Source organism: Garra rufa, chromosome 7 (genome assembly GCF_049309525.1).
Source record: "Garra rufa chromosome 7, GarRuf1.0, whole genome shotgun sequence".
NCBI classification, from domain to species: Eukaryota; Metazoa; Chordata; class Actinopteri; order Cypriniformes; family Cyprinidae; genus Garra; species Garra rufa.
In genome coordinates, this window is record NC_133367.1 from 42,761,532 (window position 1) to 42,781,624 (window position 20,093).

At 43.1% G+C, this 20,093-nt stretch overlaps 2 protein-coding genes across 2 annotated transcripts; one reads left to right on the forward strand and one right to left on the reverse strand.

Moving 5' to 3' along the window:
• Positions 1–2,582: 2,582 nt before the first annotated feature.
• Positions 2,583–4,559, reverse strand: LOC141338180 (zona pellucida sperm-binding protein 3-like). The gene is made up of 8 exons (XM_073843734.1): positions 3,999–4,559; positions 3,799–3,920; positions 3,620–3,723; positions 3,376–3,553; positions 3,037–3,154; positions 2,872–2,963; positions 2,720–2,802; positions 2,583–2,650 (listed from the first exon to the last, which is right to left on the reverse strand). The coding sequence occupies exons 1-8, from the start codon at positions 4,557–4,559 to the stop codon at positions 2,583–2,585; spliced, it is 1,326 nt and encodes a 441-aa protein (XP_073699835.1).
• A 2,554-nt stretch (positions 4,560–7,113) lies between these two features.
• Positions 7,114–9,090, forward strand: LOC141338181 (zona pellucida sperm-binding protein 3-like). Its single transcript, XM_073843735.1, has 8 exons — positions 7,114–7,674; positions 7,753–7,874; positions 7,950–8,053; positions 8,120–8,297; positions 8,519–8,636; positions 8,710–8,801; positions 8,871–8,953; positions 9,023–9,090. The coding sequence occupies exons 1-8, from the start codon at positions 7,114–7,116 to the stop codon at positions 9,088–9,090; spliced, it is 1,326 nt and encodes a 441-aa protein (XP_073699836.1).
• Positions 9,091–20,093: the final 11,003 nt, after the last annotated feature.

Here is a 20,093-nt window from a genome sequence, read left to right on the forward strand (position 1 = left end):
GTCCCAATTTCCGATGGCCTGGAAAAGATTGATCAAAGCTTACTGCCCAGCAATCTAAAGGTTTGGTGTTACCAAATTTACCTTATACTATCGCTTGATGTGTCCCCTCAAACTGTGCGACATCGTCTCATCAGTAGTTCAGAAAATGACTCTACAGCTAACAACTACATTCGGAAGTGGCTGGGCCTTCCCCGATGTCTGTCAAATGCAGACCTTTTCGGAAGCGACACCTTGAGGCTCCCATTGAAATCCATCAGCTTGGGCTACAAGCTAGAGAAAGTGAGGCTGGTGTTCAAGATAAAGGACTTACCAGATCCGACAGTGCAAAACACCAATGCCCAAGTAAAGACTGGAAAGAAATGGAAAGCAACAGATGCAGTGCACCAGGCCATTAACTGCCTGAAACATCAAGAAGTTGTTGGTTTCGTGCAACAAGGCAGAGCAGGCCTGGGTCGGGGAACATCACCTAGGATGTGGTCTTAAGCCTCAAATTCAGAAAGGAATAAACTGGTGATATCCGAAGTCGTGAGGGAGGAAAAAGAGAGGTATAAGATCAAGGCCGTAAGCCAGTCCCAACAAGGGAGATGGACAACCTGGGATGCTGTTGTTGACAGGGTTGTGACGTGGACGGATTTGTGGAGAATGCCACAAGCAAGGTTGAGCTTCCTATGAGCAACATATGATACTCTCCCAAGTCCCAAGAATATGCATCTCTGGTACGGCGCAGAGGAAAGCTGCCAGCTCAGCGGCCATCCGAATCCCAGTTTACAGCACATCCTGGCCAGCTGCAAGGCAGCATTGAGTCAAGGACGATACAGATGGCGTCATGACCAGGTCCTGCGGAAACTAGCAGAAGTCATCGAGGCTCGCAGACTGGAAGCCAACAGGGCCACACCAGTAACATTTTCATGGTCTTTTCCAGTTTGTGAGTGCAAGGGGTGAGGCGCTTAGCAGCACCACAAAGACGTGGTTGCTGCTGTCACCTGGAAGCAACTGGGAGTTGAGAGCAGATCTGGATCATCAGCTGAAGTTCCCACAGCAAATTGCTATAACCTCCCTCCGGTCAGATATTTTGCTCTGGTCCACCGTCGCAAAAACAGTCATCATGGTCGAACTAACAGTGCCATGGGAAGACGGACTGGAGGCTGCGTTTTAGAGGAAGAAGGAGAGATATGCAGACCTTGCAGACACGTGTAATGATGCAGGGTGGCGCGCTGTCACTTATCCAGTGGAAATTGGCTGCCGAGGCTTCTCTGGAACCTCCATCCAACGGCTCCTGAAGTCTATTGGTGTCAGAGGCACCAAATTATCAAGGGCACTAAAAGAGTTGGCAGAGGAGGCAGAGAAAGGGAGCTTCTGGCTATGGCTTCAGAGAAAAGACAAGTCATGGGGGAGAGAAGGATCCTAGGGTTGCCTGCAGGGGGTGGTAGGGAGACATCCCTACCGCTGCTCCACCACCCCGAGATGTTCCACGATTAAAGGGGCGAAACATCAACGATGGGAGGCTTCCGGCTGAGGACCCTGCAGCCAGCCTAAATGGCACCGGTGGAGGTGTGTCAGGCAGAAATGCCTTGCAGGTAGTCCTACCTGTGCTGTGAACATAGGACATTCTCCTTAGTGAAAACTGTACATGCAGTGCTGTAGGAATTACAGTGCAGTCTTCCTACACCTCCTGACATTCCTGTCTGTTGGGCCACAAATTCTCATCCACATCACAACAAACATCTTCTCTTGCAATGCAGCGTGGAAAGAATCACAGGACAGATTTAGAAAAAAAAAAAAAGTCTAATGGAAATGTATAGAAATATGCTTGACATGAACTTGTTCAACCATTTTGCATGTAAAGACTTATATGAACCAATGCCTAAATGTTGTGGGGGATGAGACTATTCAACAGAGACCCATTATAAACACATTTTGATCAACATGACATAAGCAATTGATAATATAGGAAACAGTGAATTATACATAATCATTTGCATGGATGTACCAAAGCATTTGCAACTTGTTCAAAGAAATGAGAAACTGCTTTTTTGATGTGCACAAGTGACAATGATCTGGAGATTGAACTAATTGAGAATTTCAAAAAAAAAAAAAAAAAAAAGCAACTGAGAAAACCTAACAAAGTAGCACCTTGTAAACCTTAAACTAATAAAAACCCTGTCTTTAACACTTTAAGGTACATCAATTTTGTGAAACCAGAGCTTTTTTTTTTTTTTTTTTTATAAATGTGGCAGCCTCGCAAATGTAGCCAGTGACTTGTGTCTGTAAGTATCAGGGAATTACGGTTTATGGCAACCAGTAAAGATATTAGTGCATGCATATTTTCTAGGTGCTACATTTTTGTGGAGCACTGAGAACACTTGAAACTAAAACCCAGTTGCCACATACACAAATGCAGTACTCACTGCTCGCTAGTTACAATGCACTTCAAATGAGGCCTTATCCAGTATGCTACATAAGTTAGATGGTCACCATTAGTCATCAGTCCCACCCCATGTCCTTCTAGTCCCATTTGTCAGTGTACAAGTAATCAGAAGCTCACAAAACATTAAGACCAATTCTTTTTATTAAGTCAACAGTTATGTTCGGCCATAGCCGAATTCCTTAACATTGATGGGTCCAACAGAAGCTCTTTCCCACCGCAGATCTGAGGAACAAACCAAGTGAGAAAAGCAGTGCATGACAACCATAAAATGTTAAAAAGTTAATTCCAGACCTTTAAGCAGTTGATCACTTCCGACACTACAGATGGTGTCACAGCAGGCACACACCTGGTCAGAACCATCTGCAGAGACCCAACTGACAAGACAGAAACCCTTAGGTTAAGGCAAACCTAACACCTATACACTTATTTATGAGCCAACATACCCATTAGCAGAGAACGAACAAGCTTTCTTTTCAGGTCTTGTTAGAGTAAGGCTAGTTGCTGCAGCCACGTTTAAAAGGCATGTGATGTAGATCTGCAAAGACAGTAGTTTATAGACCATTGTAGCGTAACATCATATGAAGTGTTGCACAACTTGTTACACATACCAGTCCACTGTCTGCTTGTTGGAACCTGAATGCCTCCAGCTGAAACTGCAGCTTATTATCTTGAGTTCGGGGCATAAAGTGAGACCTGGCACCTGTGAGCTTGGCATCAACCAGGCACCTAGGAAAGAACCCAGTTAGACAGCTTATAATACTTGACAAGCAGGGCAACTGTCCTACAAACTCCAAATCAAACACCTTTAGCTTTCTAGTGATCTTGAAGACATTGATTAGCTTGCTCAGGTTTGATTACGTTTGAAGCTAAACTCTGCAGCACAGTGGCACTCCAGGACTGATGTTTCCCAGCCCTGTTCCTGAGGGAACGACATGGGCACCACTTACCCATTGTTCTCAATAAAGGAGTATCTGGGGACAGAGGTGACATCAGGAGTTGTTGTAGCCACACAGCTGTCCACAAACACACGGACAGGAACGTGATTGTATGAAAGCACAGATGCTTCAAGATTGAGCAGGTCACCCAGGAAATACTGGTTAGAAGGCCTCTCAAATTGCCAGTCATCTGCAGAAACAACTTTTAGCACAGGTTCTCAAGCACTGGAGTGTTATGAAAGCCTGTTATACCAACCAGTCATAAGCTTGAGGGAAAAGACAAAGACCTCCTCTGCAACTTCAGTAGATGCATATGGAACCCAAGTGGGCATCAAGGCGTCGCTGCTCACATTATTCAATCTGCAGAGAAATTGCATAGTCAAGTCATCTTACGGTGGCCTTCATACAGCCAGCAAACTTGAACTTTGCCCTCACCTTGAATAGTGACACTCGATACCAACCACCGCACTACTACTCCTAACAATAGGAACGCCATATGAAACCTCTTGTGGGGTGTAGAGAAGGTTGAACGAATAGACAAGCTCCTCTTCAGTCACCTAAATTGCGTGGCATGTTAATCATGGAAACCATTCAGAAGCATAAGTTGTTAAGAAGAAGAAATTTAAACACCTCACCGTTATTGTACTACCACATCCATGCAGTTCAGACTCAAAGATGAGCACTTGAGCAGAAGGGTCTTCTCCAGTTGCACCACAGCCTCCCAGTGTGAAAGCAGATGAGCTCAGTATCTTCCCAGTCCCAAAGAAGTCTTCCATCACCTCCACATACACAGAGCTCTCAGCACACTGAGCTGCCACACTGCTGGCAGGAACAGGATGACGCAACTCAAAAGGAATATCTGGCTGCTGTGGTTCTTCTGGCAGGCTTGGAAAGCTCCATGTCAGTTTAGCCACTGGACCCATCATCATCTCTTTTGACTGAACACCAAAGAGATCTTGAGAAGGCCTTCCTGCTGGTGCTTGGGCAGAAAATAGAGCAGGAAACCTTTGTGGTGCAAATGTAGGGCTACCAGGGCCATATCTTAGAGGCATCCCAGAGTCAGTCTGCGGAACCTGTGACAGCGACCTAGCTTTAATGTTGACTGGGGGCAAATTGTTTGCTGCTCTGGCTCTCCATTTTGTGTCAGAGAAGCCCAGTGCAAGAAAAACCACCAATCCAACATGCCAAAACACCATTATTGCTCAGCTTGTAGTTCAATAATGCACTAGGGCTCTACCATCCAAATTTATACAGCTGAAAATCAGCATGGCTCCACCTCTCTAATGACAAGCATAATTGTTCTCTGGGCCTGCTAATTTACTTAATCAATATGCCACATGTGAAAGTCATTGATTCCTTGTTACTCAGAATAAATTAGACGTCCATATAAGGACATGTTGTATTATGAGCTATACCAGGGGCCGTATGTATAAAGCTTCTCAGAGTCAAATTTTAGTCTAAAGTATTTCAAATTTCTAAGAGTGACGTAATTTTACTCTTATTTCTGGACTTAAGATAAAGAGTGATTCATAAAAGTTCTTAAGTGTTAAGACTAGGTCTCAGATCCTAAATTATTTAAGAGAGTTGGAGAGGTCTCCTAACCTAGTTAGGAGTAACACAATGGCAGTAAAAAGGAGGAAACACACACATGACATATTGGAGTTATATGATGATATGGAGTTGATAAAATTATACAATCGTGACCATCAAGCATTCTTTAATGAATTTATTTTTGTAATTGACCAAGTAATAAGAATAATAACTTAATCCACTCTACAAATCAATGCTCTAGCTGCAATAATATGTTTGTTTGTTTATTTATTTTCACTGGAAAATTTGAAAGATTGTAAAAATGCAGCAAAGCACTGGTGATGACACAGTAAGCAGGGTCTTAAATATTGTGACCCTAACCTCACCAAACACATCAGTGACCAAAAGTGATGTGTGGAGGGTTTTAATGACCTCACATTTCACTTAAACCATCAAAATATGAAAAAAACACTGATCAATGTTGCTAACTGCTTTCAATTGAAAGTAGTTAAAACAGTCACACAATGTAGCTGATGAGGATGAGGACATAATGGTGAGTTCACTGATCTATATAATATAAATATATCAGTGGGAGAGTGTTGTAATCTAAATAAGGTTTAGTCTCAAAAGGGGGAAGGACGTAAACTGTCAACATTGACATTGAATACAACATAATCAGTTATTAATTTTGTGTTGGGCCTCTCTTGTTTTTGCATGTGTTCATAATTTCTTTTTAGGACAGCAATGCCAAAAAATATGACACATTTTACTGCATTATTATCAAAAAAATTAAAGTAAAACAATTGACTCCAAGCAAATATGCAATATGCTTACAAAATCAGTAACACTTTTTTCTCTCTCTTGGCCACAACTTAAAGGCAGTTTATTGACTTTCCAACTGACCGTCAAACCATGCTGCAAAACAAGAAACTTTTAAGTTTGTGGGCTTTCTTTGAGTTCTTGGAGCTGTTCACATCATTGCTCCAACTGTAAATGAGGAGACATGGATTTCAAAGCATTAATAATAATTTGTGATAATTTTCCACAATGCAAGGCATTTGTTTAAATACACTGAAATATTAAATAGTGTCTTAATTAAATGTTTGTATTGAAGTTCCATCAAATAATTGGTGTTGTGCTGCTGTGACTCACATGAGCAGGCTCACTATTGGCTGATTCAGAGCTCAAGGGCAGCCATTTTGTGTTTCAATCATTGTAGTCCTTAATTTACAACACTTAAGTCAGAACTTAAGAATCAGTCTCAAACTTTACTGAAAGCTGCTTTTAGATGCTTTATAAAAGCCTCCTACTCTTAAAAAAGTCCTACTTCTTACTAAGAATTTTTTGACACTTAAGTCAAAGTTTAAGACTACTCTTAAAAGCATTTCTTAGAAGTTTTATACATACGGCATAAGTTTTTGATTAATTTAAGCTGACTAAAGTCATAATCGAAGTAAACACAAATCGAATTAAGACAGATGAAGTATTCCTATTTTAGTCGCATTATCATAGACATGTACAAACCTTAATCACACTATTCCCATTGTGTTGGACTTTTTGCCACATTTTGTGACAGGATACACACTAACGCTCATAACCTATCAAATACATTAAATACAACATTAACAGCGGGATAAATAAAAATATATATAAACATATCAAATATATAAACTTATATAATGTGTGTGTGTGGTAGTGCGGTAAAACAGGAACAATTATGCCTATAATTTCAAAGTGAAGGCTTAAACTAGACCCTACACTTAAAAGTGCTCTTTTATTTCCTTCTTGGACAACCAACCAATCACAGCCTTCAAAAGGCTGTGTCATAGCTAGCAATAGGATCAACCAACTAAGATAAAAGTTTTTGTCTTTTCTTTACTCAGAGTTGCTCTTAGATTGATCCTGAATCACTCTTAAGCTAAGACTCCTATGTAGGAATTTTTAAGCTAAATTAAAAGCTTTCTGAGACGATTCTTAGAATCTTTAAGAATACTGGCCCTGGTATAGCTCATAATACAACATGTCCTTATATGGACGTCTAATTTATTCTGAGTAACAAGGAATCAATGACTTTCACATGTGGCATATTGATTAAGTAAATTAGCAGGCCCAGAGAACAATTATGCTTGTCATTAGAGAGGTGGAACCATGCTGATTTTCAGCTGTATAAATTTGGATGGTAGAGCCCTAGTGCATTATTGAACTACAAGCTGAGCAATAATGGCGTTTTGGCATGTTGGATTGGTGGTTTTTCTTGCACTGGGCTTCTCTGACACAAAATGGAGAGCCAGAGCAGCAAACAATTTGCCCCCAGTCAACTTTAAAACTAGGTCGCTGTCACAGGTTCCGCAGACTGACTCTGGGATGCCTCTGAGATATGGCCCTGGTAGCCCTACATTTGCACCACAAAGGTTTCCTGCTCCGTTTTCTGCCCAAGCACCAGCAGGAAGGCCTTCTCAAGATCTCTTTGGTGTTCAGTCAAAAGAGATGATGATGGGTCCAGTGGCTAAACTGACATGGAGCTTTCCAAGCCTGCCAGAAGAACCACAGCAGCCAGATATTCCTTTTGAGTTGCGTCATCCTGTTCCTGCCAGCAGTGTGGCAGCTCAGTGTGCTGAGAGCTCTGTGTATGTGGAGGTGATGGAAGACTTCTTTGGGACTGGGAAGATACTGAGCTCATCTGCTTTCACACTGGGAGGCTGTGGTGCAACTGGAAAAGACCCTTCTGCTCAAGTGCTCATCTTTGAGTCTGAACTGCATGGATGTGGTAGTACAATAACGGTGAGGTGTTTAAATTTCTTCCTCTTAACAACTTATGCTTCTGAATGGTTTCCACGATTAACATGCCACACAATTTAGGTGACTGAAGAGGAGCTTGTCTATTCGTTCAACCTTCTCTACACCCCACAAGAGGTTTCATATGGCGTTCCTATTGTTAGGAGTAGTAGTGCGGTGGTTGGTATCGAGTGTCACTATTCAAAGTGAGGGCTAAGTTCAAGTTTGCTGGCTGTATGAAGGCCACCGTAAGATGACTGGACTATGCAATTTCTCTGCAGATTGAATAATGTGAGCAGCGACGCCTTGATGCCCACTTGGGTTCCATATGCATCTACTGAAGTTGCAGAGGAGGTCTTTGTCTTTTCCCTCAAGCTTATGACTGGTTGGTATAACAGGCTTTCATAACACTCCAGTGCTTGAGAACCTGTGCTAAAAGTTGTTTCTGCAGATGACTGGCAATTTGAGAGGCCTTCTAACCGGTATTTCCTGGGTGACCTGCTCAATCTTGAAGCATCTGTGCTTTCATACAGTCACGTTCCTGTCCGTGTGTTTGTGGACAGCTGTGTGGCTACAACAACTCCTGATGTCACCTCTGTCCCCAGATACTCCTTTATTGAGAACAATGGGTAAGTGGTGCCCATGTCGTTCCCTCAAGAACAGGGCTGGGAAACATCAGTCCTGGAGTGCCACTGTGCTGCAGAGTTTAGCTTCAAACGTAATCAAACCTGAGCAAGCTAATCAATGTCTTCAAGATCACTAGAAAGCTAAAGGTGTTTGATTTGGAGTTTGTAGGACAGTTGCCCTGCTTGTCAAGTATTATAAGCTGTCTAACTGGGTTCTTTCCTAGGTGCCTGGTTGATGCCAAGCTCACAGGTGCCAGGTCTCACTTTATGCCCCGAACTCAAGATAATAAGCTGCAGTTTCAGCTGGAGGCATTCAGGTTCCAACAAGCAGACAGTGGACTGGTATGTGTGACAAGTTGTGCAACACTTCATATGATGTTACGCTACCATGGTCTATAAACTACTGTCTTTGCAGATCTACATCACATGCCTTTTAAACGTGGCTGCAGCAACTAGCCATACTCTAACAAGACCTGAAAAGAAAGCTTGTTCGTTCTCTGCTAATGGGTATGTTGGCTCATAAATGAGTGTATAGGTGTTAGGTTTGCCTTAACCTAAGGGTTTCTGTCTTGTCAGTTGGGTATCTGCAGATGGTTCTGACCAGGTGTGTGCCTGCTGTGACACCATCTGTAGTGTCGGAAGTGATCAACTGCTTAAAGGTCTGGAATTAACTTTTTAACGTTTTATGGTTGTCATGCACTGCTTTTCTCACTTGGTTTGTTCCTCAGATCTGCGGTGGGAAAGAGCTTCTGTTGGACCCATCAATGTTAAGGAATTTGGCTATGGCCGAACATAATTGGAAATGCCATGTCACTTCTGTTGACTTAATAAAAAGAATTGGTCTTAATGTTTTGTGAGCTTCTGATTACTTGTACACTGACAAATGGGACTAGAAGGACATGGGGTGGGACTGATGACTAATGGTGACCATCTAACTTATGTAGCATACTGGATAAGGCCTCATTTGAAGTGCATTGTAACTAGCGAGCAGTGAGTACTGCATTTCCCTGCTGAAAAAACCAGCATATGCTGGTTTTTTCAGCAGGGTTGTGTATGTGGCAACTGGGTTTTAGTTTCAAGTGTTCTCAGTGCTCCACAAAAATGTAGCACCTAGAAAATATGCATGCACTAATATCTTTACTGGTTGCCATAAACCATAATTCCCTGATACTTGCAGACACAAGTCACTGGCTACATTTGCGAGGCTGCCACATTAAAAAAAAAACAAGCTCTGGTTTCACAAAATTGATGTAGCTTAAAGTGTTAAAGACAGGGTTTTTATTAGTTTAAGGTTTACAAGGTGCTACTTTGTTAGGTTTTCTCAGGTGTGTTTTTTTTTTTGTTTGTTTTTTTTTTCTCAACTAGTTCAATCTTCAGATCATTGTCACTTGTGCACATCAAAAAAGCAGTTTCTCATTTCTTTGAACAAGTTGCAAATGCTTTGGTACATCCATGCAAATGATTATAATTCACTGTTTCCTATATTATCAATTGCTTATGTCATGTTGATCAAAATGTGTTATAATGGGTCTCTGTTGAATAGTCTCCCCCACAACATTTAGGCATTGGTTCATGTTTTAGTATGGTTTCTGTTTGTATTCAAAACTTTATGTGAGACCAGTGTGGTGTGTATCGACAAGGGGAGGTGCCAATAAAAGGTCCGTACACCATACTAATCAAGCAATACAACTGTTTATTCGATGTAAAATACAGCTGATCAGATTATGATAATAATAATACTCAATAATGAAGTCAATAATAATCAACAAGTAAAAGCATAAAAGGATAGACAAAGCTGGATAGTTATATGCTGAACCCCAAGCAAAATAGGAAAATAAAGCCCATATTTACAACTCAGAGACGTGCCATCATCTCCACTCTCTAAGACTGGGGAGCCCGTTGCAGTCACCGTAGAAGACCAACACGTATGTCCGAGAAATGCCGGGCGATGTGCACTAATCCCACGGCTGAGCTTCCACTGTGCCAGCAAGAAGTCCCATCTTATATACTTTAAATTTAGGTGCAGTTAAAGACAACCTCCAAGTGAGAGAGAGCATCAAGTTGATCAGGCTTGATCATCTCCCCACGTGGGTGCACATCATTCTAATTTCAAGAAATGATGGTCCGCTACTGGCTATTTCAAAAACCTGTAGCCATACCCCATAAAGCGTCATAATAAACTGTTTGTTCTAAACTAGTGATAAGAACTTATCTACCCGAGGGCCGAGGCCGACTCTTTCCCAGGAGGCCAGATGTCCTCAGGAGAATAGCGGTGCTGATTTGCACCAGTCATTCTCCTTGAAGCCCCCCTCCCACTGTGCTCACACTCCTTTCACATTGTTTATCTCCGTTGAGCGCACAGAAGCACACAGAAGCACAGCATAAAAATGACCCATCTCTTACATTCGGTCCCTCGCTCAACGGAGAATCAAACTACGAATACATTTTATGCGTATTCTCCTAACATAACAGAAAATATAAAGGTTAAATGCTGTGAGTAAAACAAAAAGGATTAATACAATTACTATAGGGTGAATCACTACATTAAGGAGATGTCGTGCCCGTGGAGACCAGCCTTCAAAGATGGACCACCAGTTATCATAAGCAGTATCCTCAATCACCTTACTCAAATGGGCAATCCCATCAGATGTAATTACGGTGCTAATCACCAATTTAGATACATTATGAAAATGTTGCGTTGCCATGTGTTCCAATTCAACTGACGCTTTTAATAACTGGGCTTGTTTTCCCAAAGAGATCCCTAAATTAGAATGCAAAATTTTCCACTGAAAATGCGCCAAATTATGTGTGCTGGTCGAATTGGTTAACCAATAAGTCTTATTATGCCAAGTCCAGATGTATACATTTTGAAGACATCCGGAAAATGGAAAATAAGGTAACTTAGGATGTGGATTCAATGTGGTAATACATAGAGTATGAGGTCCAATTTCAAAGAGGATATCAGTTGGCATGGAATGGTCCCACTGACAGACACCAACTTCATCTGTAAGGCATGGATTAGAATGACCTGTTTGCAAGGAGCAAATCATTCCTTGATCAGTGTTATCACAATCAGTAGTTTCATAAGTTTGATTATCATAAGGATTAAACCAATCACCATTCAAATGCATTGTCCAGTAAAATCCCTTAGCAATAACAGGTAGGACATGATATTTACATAGTACGTTAACCTCAGTTACATTAAACTGTTCCCATTCCCCAACACACATAGTATCATTACAAATGGTACTATGGGCACTTAACTTAAGCCAATATTCTTGACTGATGTTCCACAACTTCCTCCAAGCATGGTAATTGGAGGACATCACTATTTGTTGTACATTACGAAGTTGCATTTTTGCTGAAAGCATATTGAGATTGCATTCTGTCCAATTTAACCATTCTGATACATTATTCCAGCGGAAATCATTAATAGAATGTTTCAATATACGAGCAGAAACCATATCCCAATAAGCTTGATACTTTTGTGATTTCATCCCTTGTGGCAGCCATTGCCCTATTTTCTGTAAGGCATCATGTGTGTATTTACCCACTTTTGACAATTTGCTAGCGGTTACCTGTCCATCAATAGTATTAAGGACTCCTAAACCAGCACCTGCCCCTCCCAACACCGTATCATACCATGCTCGTTTGTTCCTACACTTCGGCATTGGAGGGAAAACGATGGTCCAAAATACAATTGTGTGCTTGGTGGCATGAGCAACCTGTGTACAGGTGTGTGGTATCGGTATAACATGTCGGTCTAAATGTTGTGGTTTACGAACCCATGGTATTACTGTGGCATAAGTGGATCTATTGTGAATTTCAGTTGAATTTAGCAGTACAAATGGTCTTGTATTGTTGGTAACTATACTTTGTGACCCTGTAAAATTCAAACCATCACATTTCCATTCAGCATACTCTGCCACACACAGTGAAACATTCGTCTGTACCTCTACTGAAAGATCTGCTGGGCAGTCAAATATCCAGCGATTACACTGATGCAAAAGACAGAGATTAGACTTGTATATCATACAACCCCCTGTTGGCTTCAATATGCCAAATGGACATGAAGTATTGGCAGCACAAACAATATCATTCTGTTGTTTGGGTCGCGGACTCGGCTTCCATCGTAAGATCAGTCCTCCATACGAGTGTACTTCTACTCCAGGTGCTCGAGCTGAAGACCTAGTAATTAAGCACAAGTCAATTAGTTCAATCAGCAAAATGATGATGATGATGATCCTCATGGTGACCCTGGTGTGTTTTCTTTTAACCAATGTTTTATGGGCAAAATATCTTGCCACAAAACGGAACCTGCAAGACTGATTTGAACAGGTGTAATGATTGCAGATCTGTATGTAGACCACGCACGTCGCTCTTTGCCTCTGCCCACGATGACTTTCAGCTCTTGGCGCACATGAACAACGGCAGACTTTATCAGGATTCCCGTGCTGTGTGGATAGGTGTCTTGTTGTTTCCACCACTCACTCTGTTGGACGCAGTGGTATCGCATCACCTTCCACACCTGATGATTAGCCAGCCTCCTCTGGTTACGCCAAGTGATGTTGTAGTCGAACTGCAGCCTCTCCCTCTGGTTACCCACAGCTCGGGGTGGATTGCATCTCATCAGCAGGATGAGCCCATCCTTGTGTATCGGCAACAGCGGTGGCAGGTCAGTGGTAGATTGGATCAGCTCCGTCCCTCTTTCCTCTTCCAGCCACTCATAAGGTTCACCTCCGGACATGCTCAGGTATCTCGCCAGTCATCATTTCCTGCGCACAAAAGAAAAAAGACACACATCCTTTTCCAAAGGTTATTATGATTCTCTGAGATAACATTTACTAGCAGGGACATTTTTCCAACATTCTTCTCCTGCTCCCATCACTGCAACGGTGTTGTCTTTTCCCATTGCTATTATTTCTGCTGGTTTTGGGGGACCATCATGCTGTTCAACCCAAACTTTAGCACCACTTTTGTCAGTTGACCCAAATCCCCCCTCCCCCCTTGTTGTTATCACTGAGGGTTTAGGTATTTCTGTCACACTTCCCATATGAACTGGTTTAATGAGAATTTGGGCTACTTTACTCCCCTTGTCTAAGGGTAGTGGCACTTCTGAAGTGTTTTGGAGGACTACTTTAATAGTCCCTTGGTAATCAGAATCAATTACCCCCGCCAACACAATGATCCCCTTCAAAGCCAAACTTGATCGAGGACAAATTTGTCCGTAGTGTCCCGGAGGACACTGTACACCCACTCCAGTCTCCACTGTGGTAACTTCCTGTGGATTTAAGGTTATGGTGGTTAGTGAAAACAAATCTAAACCTGCTGAGCCTGGTGTACCCCTGATGGGTAGTCTCGCCTCTGAATCAGTGAGCCAGAATCGAACAGGTTGTGATTGGCACTCTTCCACAATTACAGGTTGGACCTTAAGTCTCATGAGAGGAGTCTGACCTTTAGTAAGAGGGCGATTATTTAACACCATTACAGCATCTCCTAAACGGTCCCTCCACCCTGTCAAATCTCCCTTATCCCCTGACATTTTCAGTTGTTTTTTGAGCAATCCATTAAGCCGTTCAATTAACCCTGCGGCCTGCGGGTAATAGGGTGTATGATACACCCACTCAACCCCACGGCTTGATGCCCAATCTTTTATCTTATTACCTGTGAAGTGTGTACCATTATCAGTCTGAATTTGTATAGGCATACCGTAATACTGTTCAATCAACCGTAAGGTGTTTAAGGTGGAAACCTGATTCGCCTTTTTGCAAGGGAATGTTACCAGCACCCCTGAATATGTGTCTACGGCCGTACACACATATCTACACCCTTTGCTGTAAGGTAAAGGACCTATAAAATCCATTTGCCACACCTGTGCAGGTTCAGCGCCTCTGGATATCTGCCCGCTGACTACCTGTGGCACATCTTTCTTAGTGTAATGCTGACAGATGGAGCATTGATGAGTAACTGTACGTGCCTCATCCATAGTGATACTGATACCTCGATCTGTGGCCCATTGATAGGTTGCAGCTGCTCCCAGATGCCCACTTTTCACATGAGCCCATGTAGCAGCTGACAACCCCATGGTTGGAGGTTGAACCGTGTTCGAATTAATTCTAGTGTGAGCATCAACTGTGGCATTAAACAGAGCTTCTGCGGACTGTTGTACAGTGTGAGCATCAACATGTGAAACATAAGTCTTTACAACTTTCACTTTTTCCCATATCAAATTCCACAAATCTTTGCCCCACACCTCTTTTGTCCGAATTTGCCAATTTTGTTGCTGCCATGTACCCATCCACACAGCCATGCCATTAGCAACTGACCATGAATCTGTGTAGATGTGACACTCACTAATTCCCTCCTGCTCTAACACCATAGCCACTGCTTGTAATTCAGCCCACTGACTGCTCCGCCCCTCCCCTGTCATTTCTAAAATCTGCTCTTTCTTGGGGTTGAAAGCAACTGCTTTCCATCGTCTTTTGCCCCCCACATATTTAGCAGAACCGTCTGTGAACCAAGCATGATCTTTTTCCTGGTCTGTCAACTCATTATATGGTTTTCCCCATTTCACTGGGGAATCTTGCACAGGGGTAAGTGTAACCATCTCTTCCCCTCGCTCTGGAGCATCAGCTACTTGCTCATGCAATACTGAAACTCCAGATTGCCCTGGCTTTGCTCTGTCTGATACATACCACTTCCACTTCAGTATGCTGGACTCCTGAGCTCCCCCTATCCTATGGGTTTTTGGATTACTGTTAACCCATGACATGATAGGTATTCTTGGTCTAATCAAAACAGTATGATTAAGAGTTAGCTGTTCAGTTTCTAGGAGGGCCCAATAGCATGCCAACAATTGCTTTTCAAATGGAGTGTAACGTACTCCAGGATCAGGAAGTTTGCGAGACCAAAACCCCAAAGGTCGTCTCTTTCCCTCCTGTTTCTGCCACAAACTCCAATTAGCATACATATCTGAAGCTGACACTTGCAACTCAACTGGACCGTTCATCAGCCTGGCAAGACTCATTGCTTGCTGTATGGCCTCTTTAGCTAGATCAAATGCCATCTGCTGTTCAGGGCCCCACACAAAATCATACTTTTTCCTAGTTACCTTGTAAAGGGGACTCAAAATCTGAGAGAGATGAGGAATGTGGTGTCTCCAATACCCAAACAGACCGATAAACTTCTGCACATCTGTTTTGGTTTGTGGAGTGGCAAACTCCGTTATCTTCTGTCTGGCCTTGGGAACAATCTCCCTCTCTCCCTTATTCCACTGAATTCCTAAAAACTTAACCGTTTGAGCTGGCCCTTGAATCTTGTTGGAATTAATTTCCCACCCCTTAGATTTCATGTGTGAAATTATTTTGTCCAACTCTGACTGCACTACCTGCTGGCTAGTGCCCTGTATCAAAATATCATCAATGTAGTGTGAAACTTGCACATCAGGAGAACAACTTACTTCATCCAGATGTTCAGCCACAATTCTGTGACAGATTGTTGCGCTATGTAAATAGCCTTGGGGTAAGCGAGTAAATGTATACTGCCTACCATCCCACGTGAATGAAAACTGTTCCTGTCTGTCTTCAGGAATGGGTATGGTGAAGAAAGCATTAGCTAAATCTATCGCAGCATACCACTCCCCTTCATGACTCTGAATTCTTTCAATGAGGGTGATCGTGTCTGGTACTGCAGCAGTCAGAGGAGGAGTGTGTTTATTTAAAACCCTATAGTCTACTGTCATCCTCCATGACCCATCTGACTTTCTTACAGGCCAAATGGGATTGTTCCATTGTGTAGTTATGGGTTTCAACACCCCTGCTGCTACATAGTCTTTAACAGTATCTGTTATTTCCTGATGACCCCCAGGAATTCTATACTGTTTCATTTGTATCACTCTGTCTGCCAACGGAATTGGAAAAGGTGGCATTTTTACTTTTCCTACTTGAACCGGTCTAGCTTGAATCATGCCCCCAAATTTAAAGCATCCATCATCAAGATGCAATGTCATCCCCCTTAAAATATCCATCCCAATTATCCATTCCCTAACAGGGGTGACGAGTACTTCATATTCACGGGTAGGTAAATGACCTATTTTTAATCTCACCCGAGTGGCCACCGCCTGTATTGGTTTTCCTCCTATCCCCATCACAATCATTCGTTCTCCCTTAAATTTAGCTGGATTCCCATGTATCAGAGTGGCCTCCGCCCCCGTATCAATAAGGGCCCTAACATTTTGGACATTTTTAGTTTTCCAATGAATTTCAAGGGGCACATAAGGTCTGATATCTTCCTGCGACCAAGCAGTCGCACGAATTGCGGGGGCTCGACCTGATTCCTAGTAGTGACTACGCTGAGCTAATTCGCTCAGTTCTTTACACGGGTAAAGACTCTTTTTCTTATTTTTCCCCTTCTTACCTTTCTTTTTCCCTTTCGCTTTCACTTTGGACTCAGGGACTTTTTCTTCCTCCTCCGACTCCCTCTCCGAGGAGGAGGACTCAGAGGAAGAAGAAGAAGAAGGCACCCTTTGCTTCTTTTTCGGCTGAGAGACAGAGTGATTACATTTGCAGACAGGTTCATTAAAGGACATGCGCTCACAACACTGCACCATGCTTATCTGTTTCACTGGCTGTGGCGGATCCCCCTTAACCAGCCCTTTTTTGCGAGCCATCCTGATTAACTCACTAGTAGGCTTCCCATCCATACTATCTCTACTAACCCCTGCCTGCCGTAACAAAGCCCATAGCTGTCTTCTAGAAAGCCCTTCCTGAGTCCCCTCCCCAGTATTCCCTGCTGTGTTACCGTTATGGGGAGTATGTCGTGGTTTTTCAACCTTTTCCCATTCCCCTAAATCACCTAACTCCCGCAATTTGGTGACTGTAGCCCCTATTGTCCAGTCCTCCGCTGCTAAAAGGACAGCCATCACCGGTCCTTTATACTGTAAAGGGGCATGCTTTATGATGGCATTTCTCAATGTAACAGTTAGCGGAGTATCATCCAAATCTCCCGCATGCCCTGTCAAAATAGCTGTTCGAATCGCTAGCTCTCTCAATCGTGAGACTGCCTCATTCAAAGTATGCCATTGTCCTTCCTTAGAAGGCCAACTTCCCTCATCTGGAAAGCGCCGATACATTGCATTAGCAATAATCATTAGCAAGCTAGTGTCACCTCCATCAAGAGCTTCTGCTTCAGTTTTCATACTAGCTCGGACAACGGGATCATTACACAGATCCAAGAAATGCATGCTATCAACACCATCTACTCTGACCTGATTTGCTCCCTGATCGTAAAGGCGCACGAGCCAACGATCAAGAGGTTCGCCCGATTTCTGCTTCATTCGTTCTCTTATGTCTGAAAGTTCACTGTGAGTGTAATCTTCCATTACATCTTGCCTGTTATTACCTAGCGCTCCCTGCACTAATCTCCTTCTCTGAATAGGTTTAGCCTGAACAGCTGGAGGGTCGATTTCAGATCCCTCATCGGGACCGACATCTTCGTCCGGTCCCGTGTTATAATCATCATCAGAATCCCAAATATTCCCATCCCAAGTGGACGGGTCCCACCCTTCTGCATTTGCATTAGCTACGAATGCTCGTACCTTACGTACATTTGGTCTACGTTTCTTTTTGGCATTAACTTTGGCTACCTGTAAAGCAGCTTTTTCTGCCACACCAGTCATTTGACCAAGACGCTGGCGTAAAATTTCTGCTTGACCTTGCGCTAATGAGGCGCGCCCTAAGGCATCAGACATTTCTTTCATCATATTTTCAATCTCTTTAGCTTTCTGATCTGCACGCTCATGCTGCTTTCTGTAAGCAGTTAACACGATCCACAAGCGGCTCTGCAAGCCCTTCAATGGATCCTTTTCCGAGACGGCAACCTTTTTCAAGCATTTCTCAACTTGATTCGGGTCTGCGTCCCTTAGCGCACCAGACCAGTACTGAGGTAACCCTCCGCCCTTTCTGAGTTCTCTGGCCACTGACTCATACAAAGTGTCATCCCACTCGGGAAGCACATCAGGCTCGGGCTCCTGCCCTTTCTTACGAAACATCTTATCAAACTACTCTCAAACCACCCTTGAAACCACCTCTTGTCTAACACCAAAATCACTTTAAAGTCTCACAAAATTCTTTTTATCCTGCCGACAACGCCAATAATGTTTTAGTATGGTTTCTGTTTGTATTCAAAACTTTATGTGAGACCAGTGTGGTGTGTATCGACAAGGGGAGGTGCCAATAAAAGGTCCGTACACCATACTAATCAAGCAATACAACTGTTTATTCGATGTAAAATACAGCTGATCAGATTATGATAATAATAATACTCAATAATGAAGTCAATAATAATCAACAAGTAAAAGCATAAAAGGATAGACAAAGCTGGATAGTTATATGCTGAACCCCAAGCAAAATAGGAAAATAAAGCCCATATTTACAACTCAGAGACGTGCCATCATCTCCACTCTCTAAGACTGGGGAGCCCGTTGCAGTCACCGTAGAAGACCAACACGTATGTCCGAGAAATGCCGGGCGATGTGCACTAATCCCACGGCTGAGCTTCCACTGTGCCAGCAAGAAGTCCCATCTTATATACTTTAAATTTAGGTGCAGTTAAAGACAACCTCCAAGTGAGAGAGAGCATCAAGTTGATCAGGCTTGATCATCTCCCCACGTGGGTGCACATCATTCTAATTTCAAGAAATGATGGTCCGCTACTGGCTATTTCAAAAACCTGTAGCCATACCCCATAAAGCGTCATAATAAACTGTTTGTTCTAAACTAGTGATAAAAACTTATCTACCCGAGGGCCGAGGCCGACTCTTTCCCAGGAGGCCAGATGTCCTCAGGAGAATAGCGGTGCTGATTTGCACCAGTCATTCTCCTTGAAGCCCCCCTCCCTCTGTGCTCACACTCCTTTCACATTGTTTATCTCCGTTGAGCGCACAGAAGCACACAGAAGCACAGCATAAAAATGACCCATCTCTTACAGTTCATATAAGTCTTTACATGCAAAATGGTTGAACAAGTTCATGTCAAGCATATTTCTATACATTTCCATTAGACTTTTTTTTTTTTTCTAAATCTGTCCTGTGATTCTTTCCACGCTGCATTGCAAGAGAAGATGTTTGTTGTGATGTGGATGAGAATTTGTGGCCCAACAGACAGGAATGTCAGGAGGTGTAGGAAGACTGCACTGTAATTCCTACAGCACTGCATGTACAGTTTTCACTAAGGAGAATGTCCTATGTTCACAGCACAGGTAGGACTACCTGCAAGGCATTTCTGCCTGACACACCTCCACCGGTGCCATTTAGGCTGGCTGCAGGGTCCTCAGCCGGAAAACACCCATCGTTGATGTTTGCCCCTTTAATTGTGGAACATCTCGGGGTGGTGGAGCAGCGGTAGGGATGTCTCCCTACCACCCCCTGCAGGCAACCCTAGGATCCTTCTCTCCCCCATGACTTGTCTTTTCTCCGAAGCCATAGCCAGAAGCTCCCTTTCTCTGCCTCCTCTGCCAACTCTTTTAGTGCCCTTGATAATTTGGTGCCTCTGACACCAATAGACTTCAGGAGCCATTGGATGGAGGTTCCAGAGAAGCCTCGGCAGCCAATTTCCACTGGATAAGTGACAGCGCGCCACCCTGCATCATTACACGTGTCTGCAAGGTCTGCATATCTCTCCTTCTTCCTCTAAAACGCAGCCTCCAGTCCGTCTTCCCATGGCACTGTTAGTTCGACCATGATGACTGTTTTTGCGACGGTGGACCAGAGCAAAATATCGGGCCGGAGGGAGGTTATAGCAA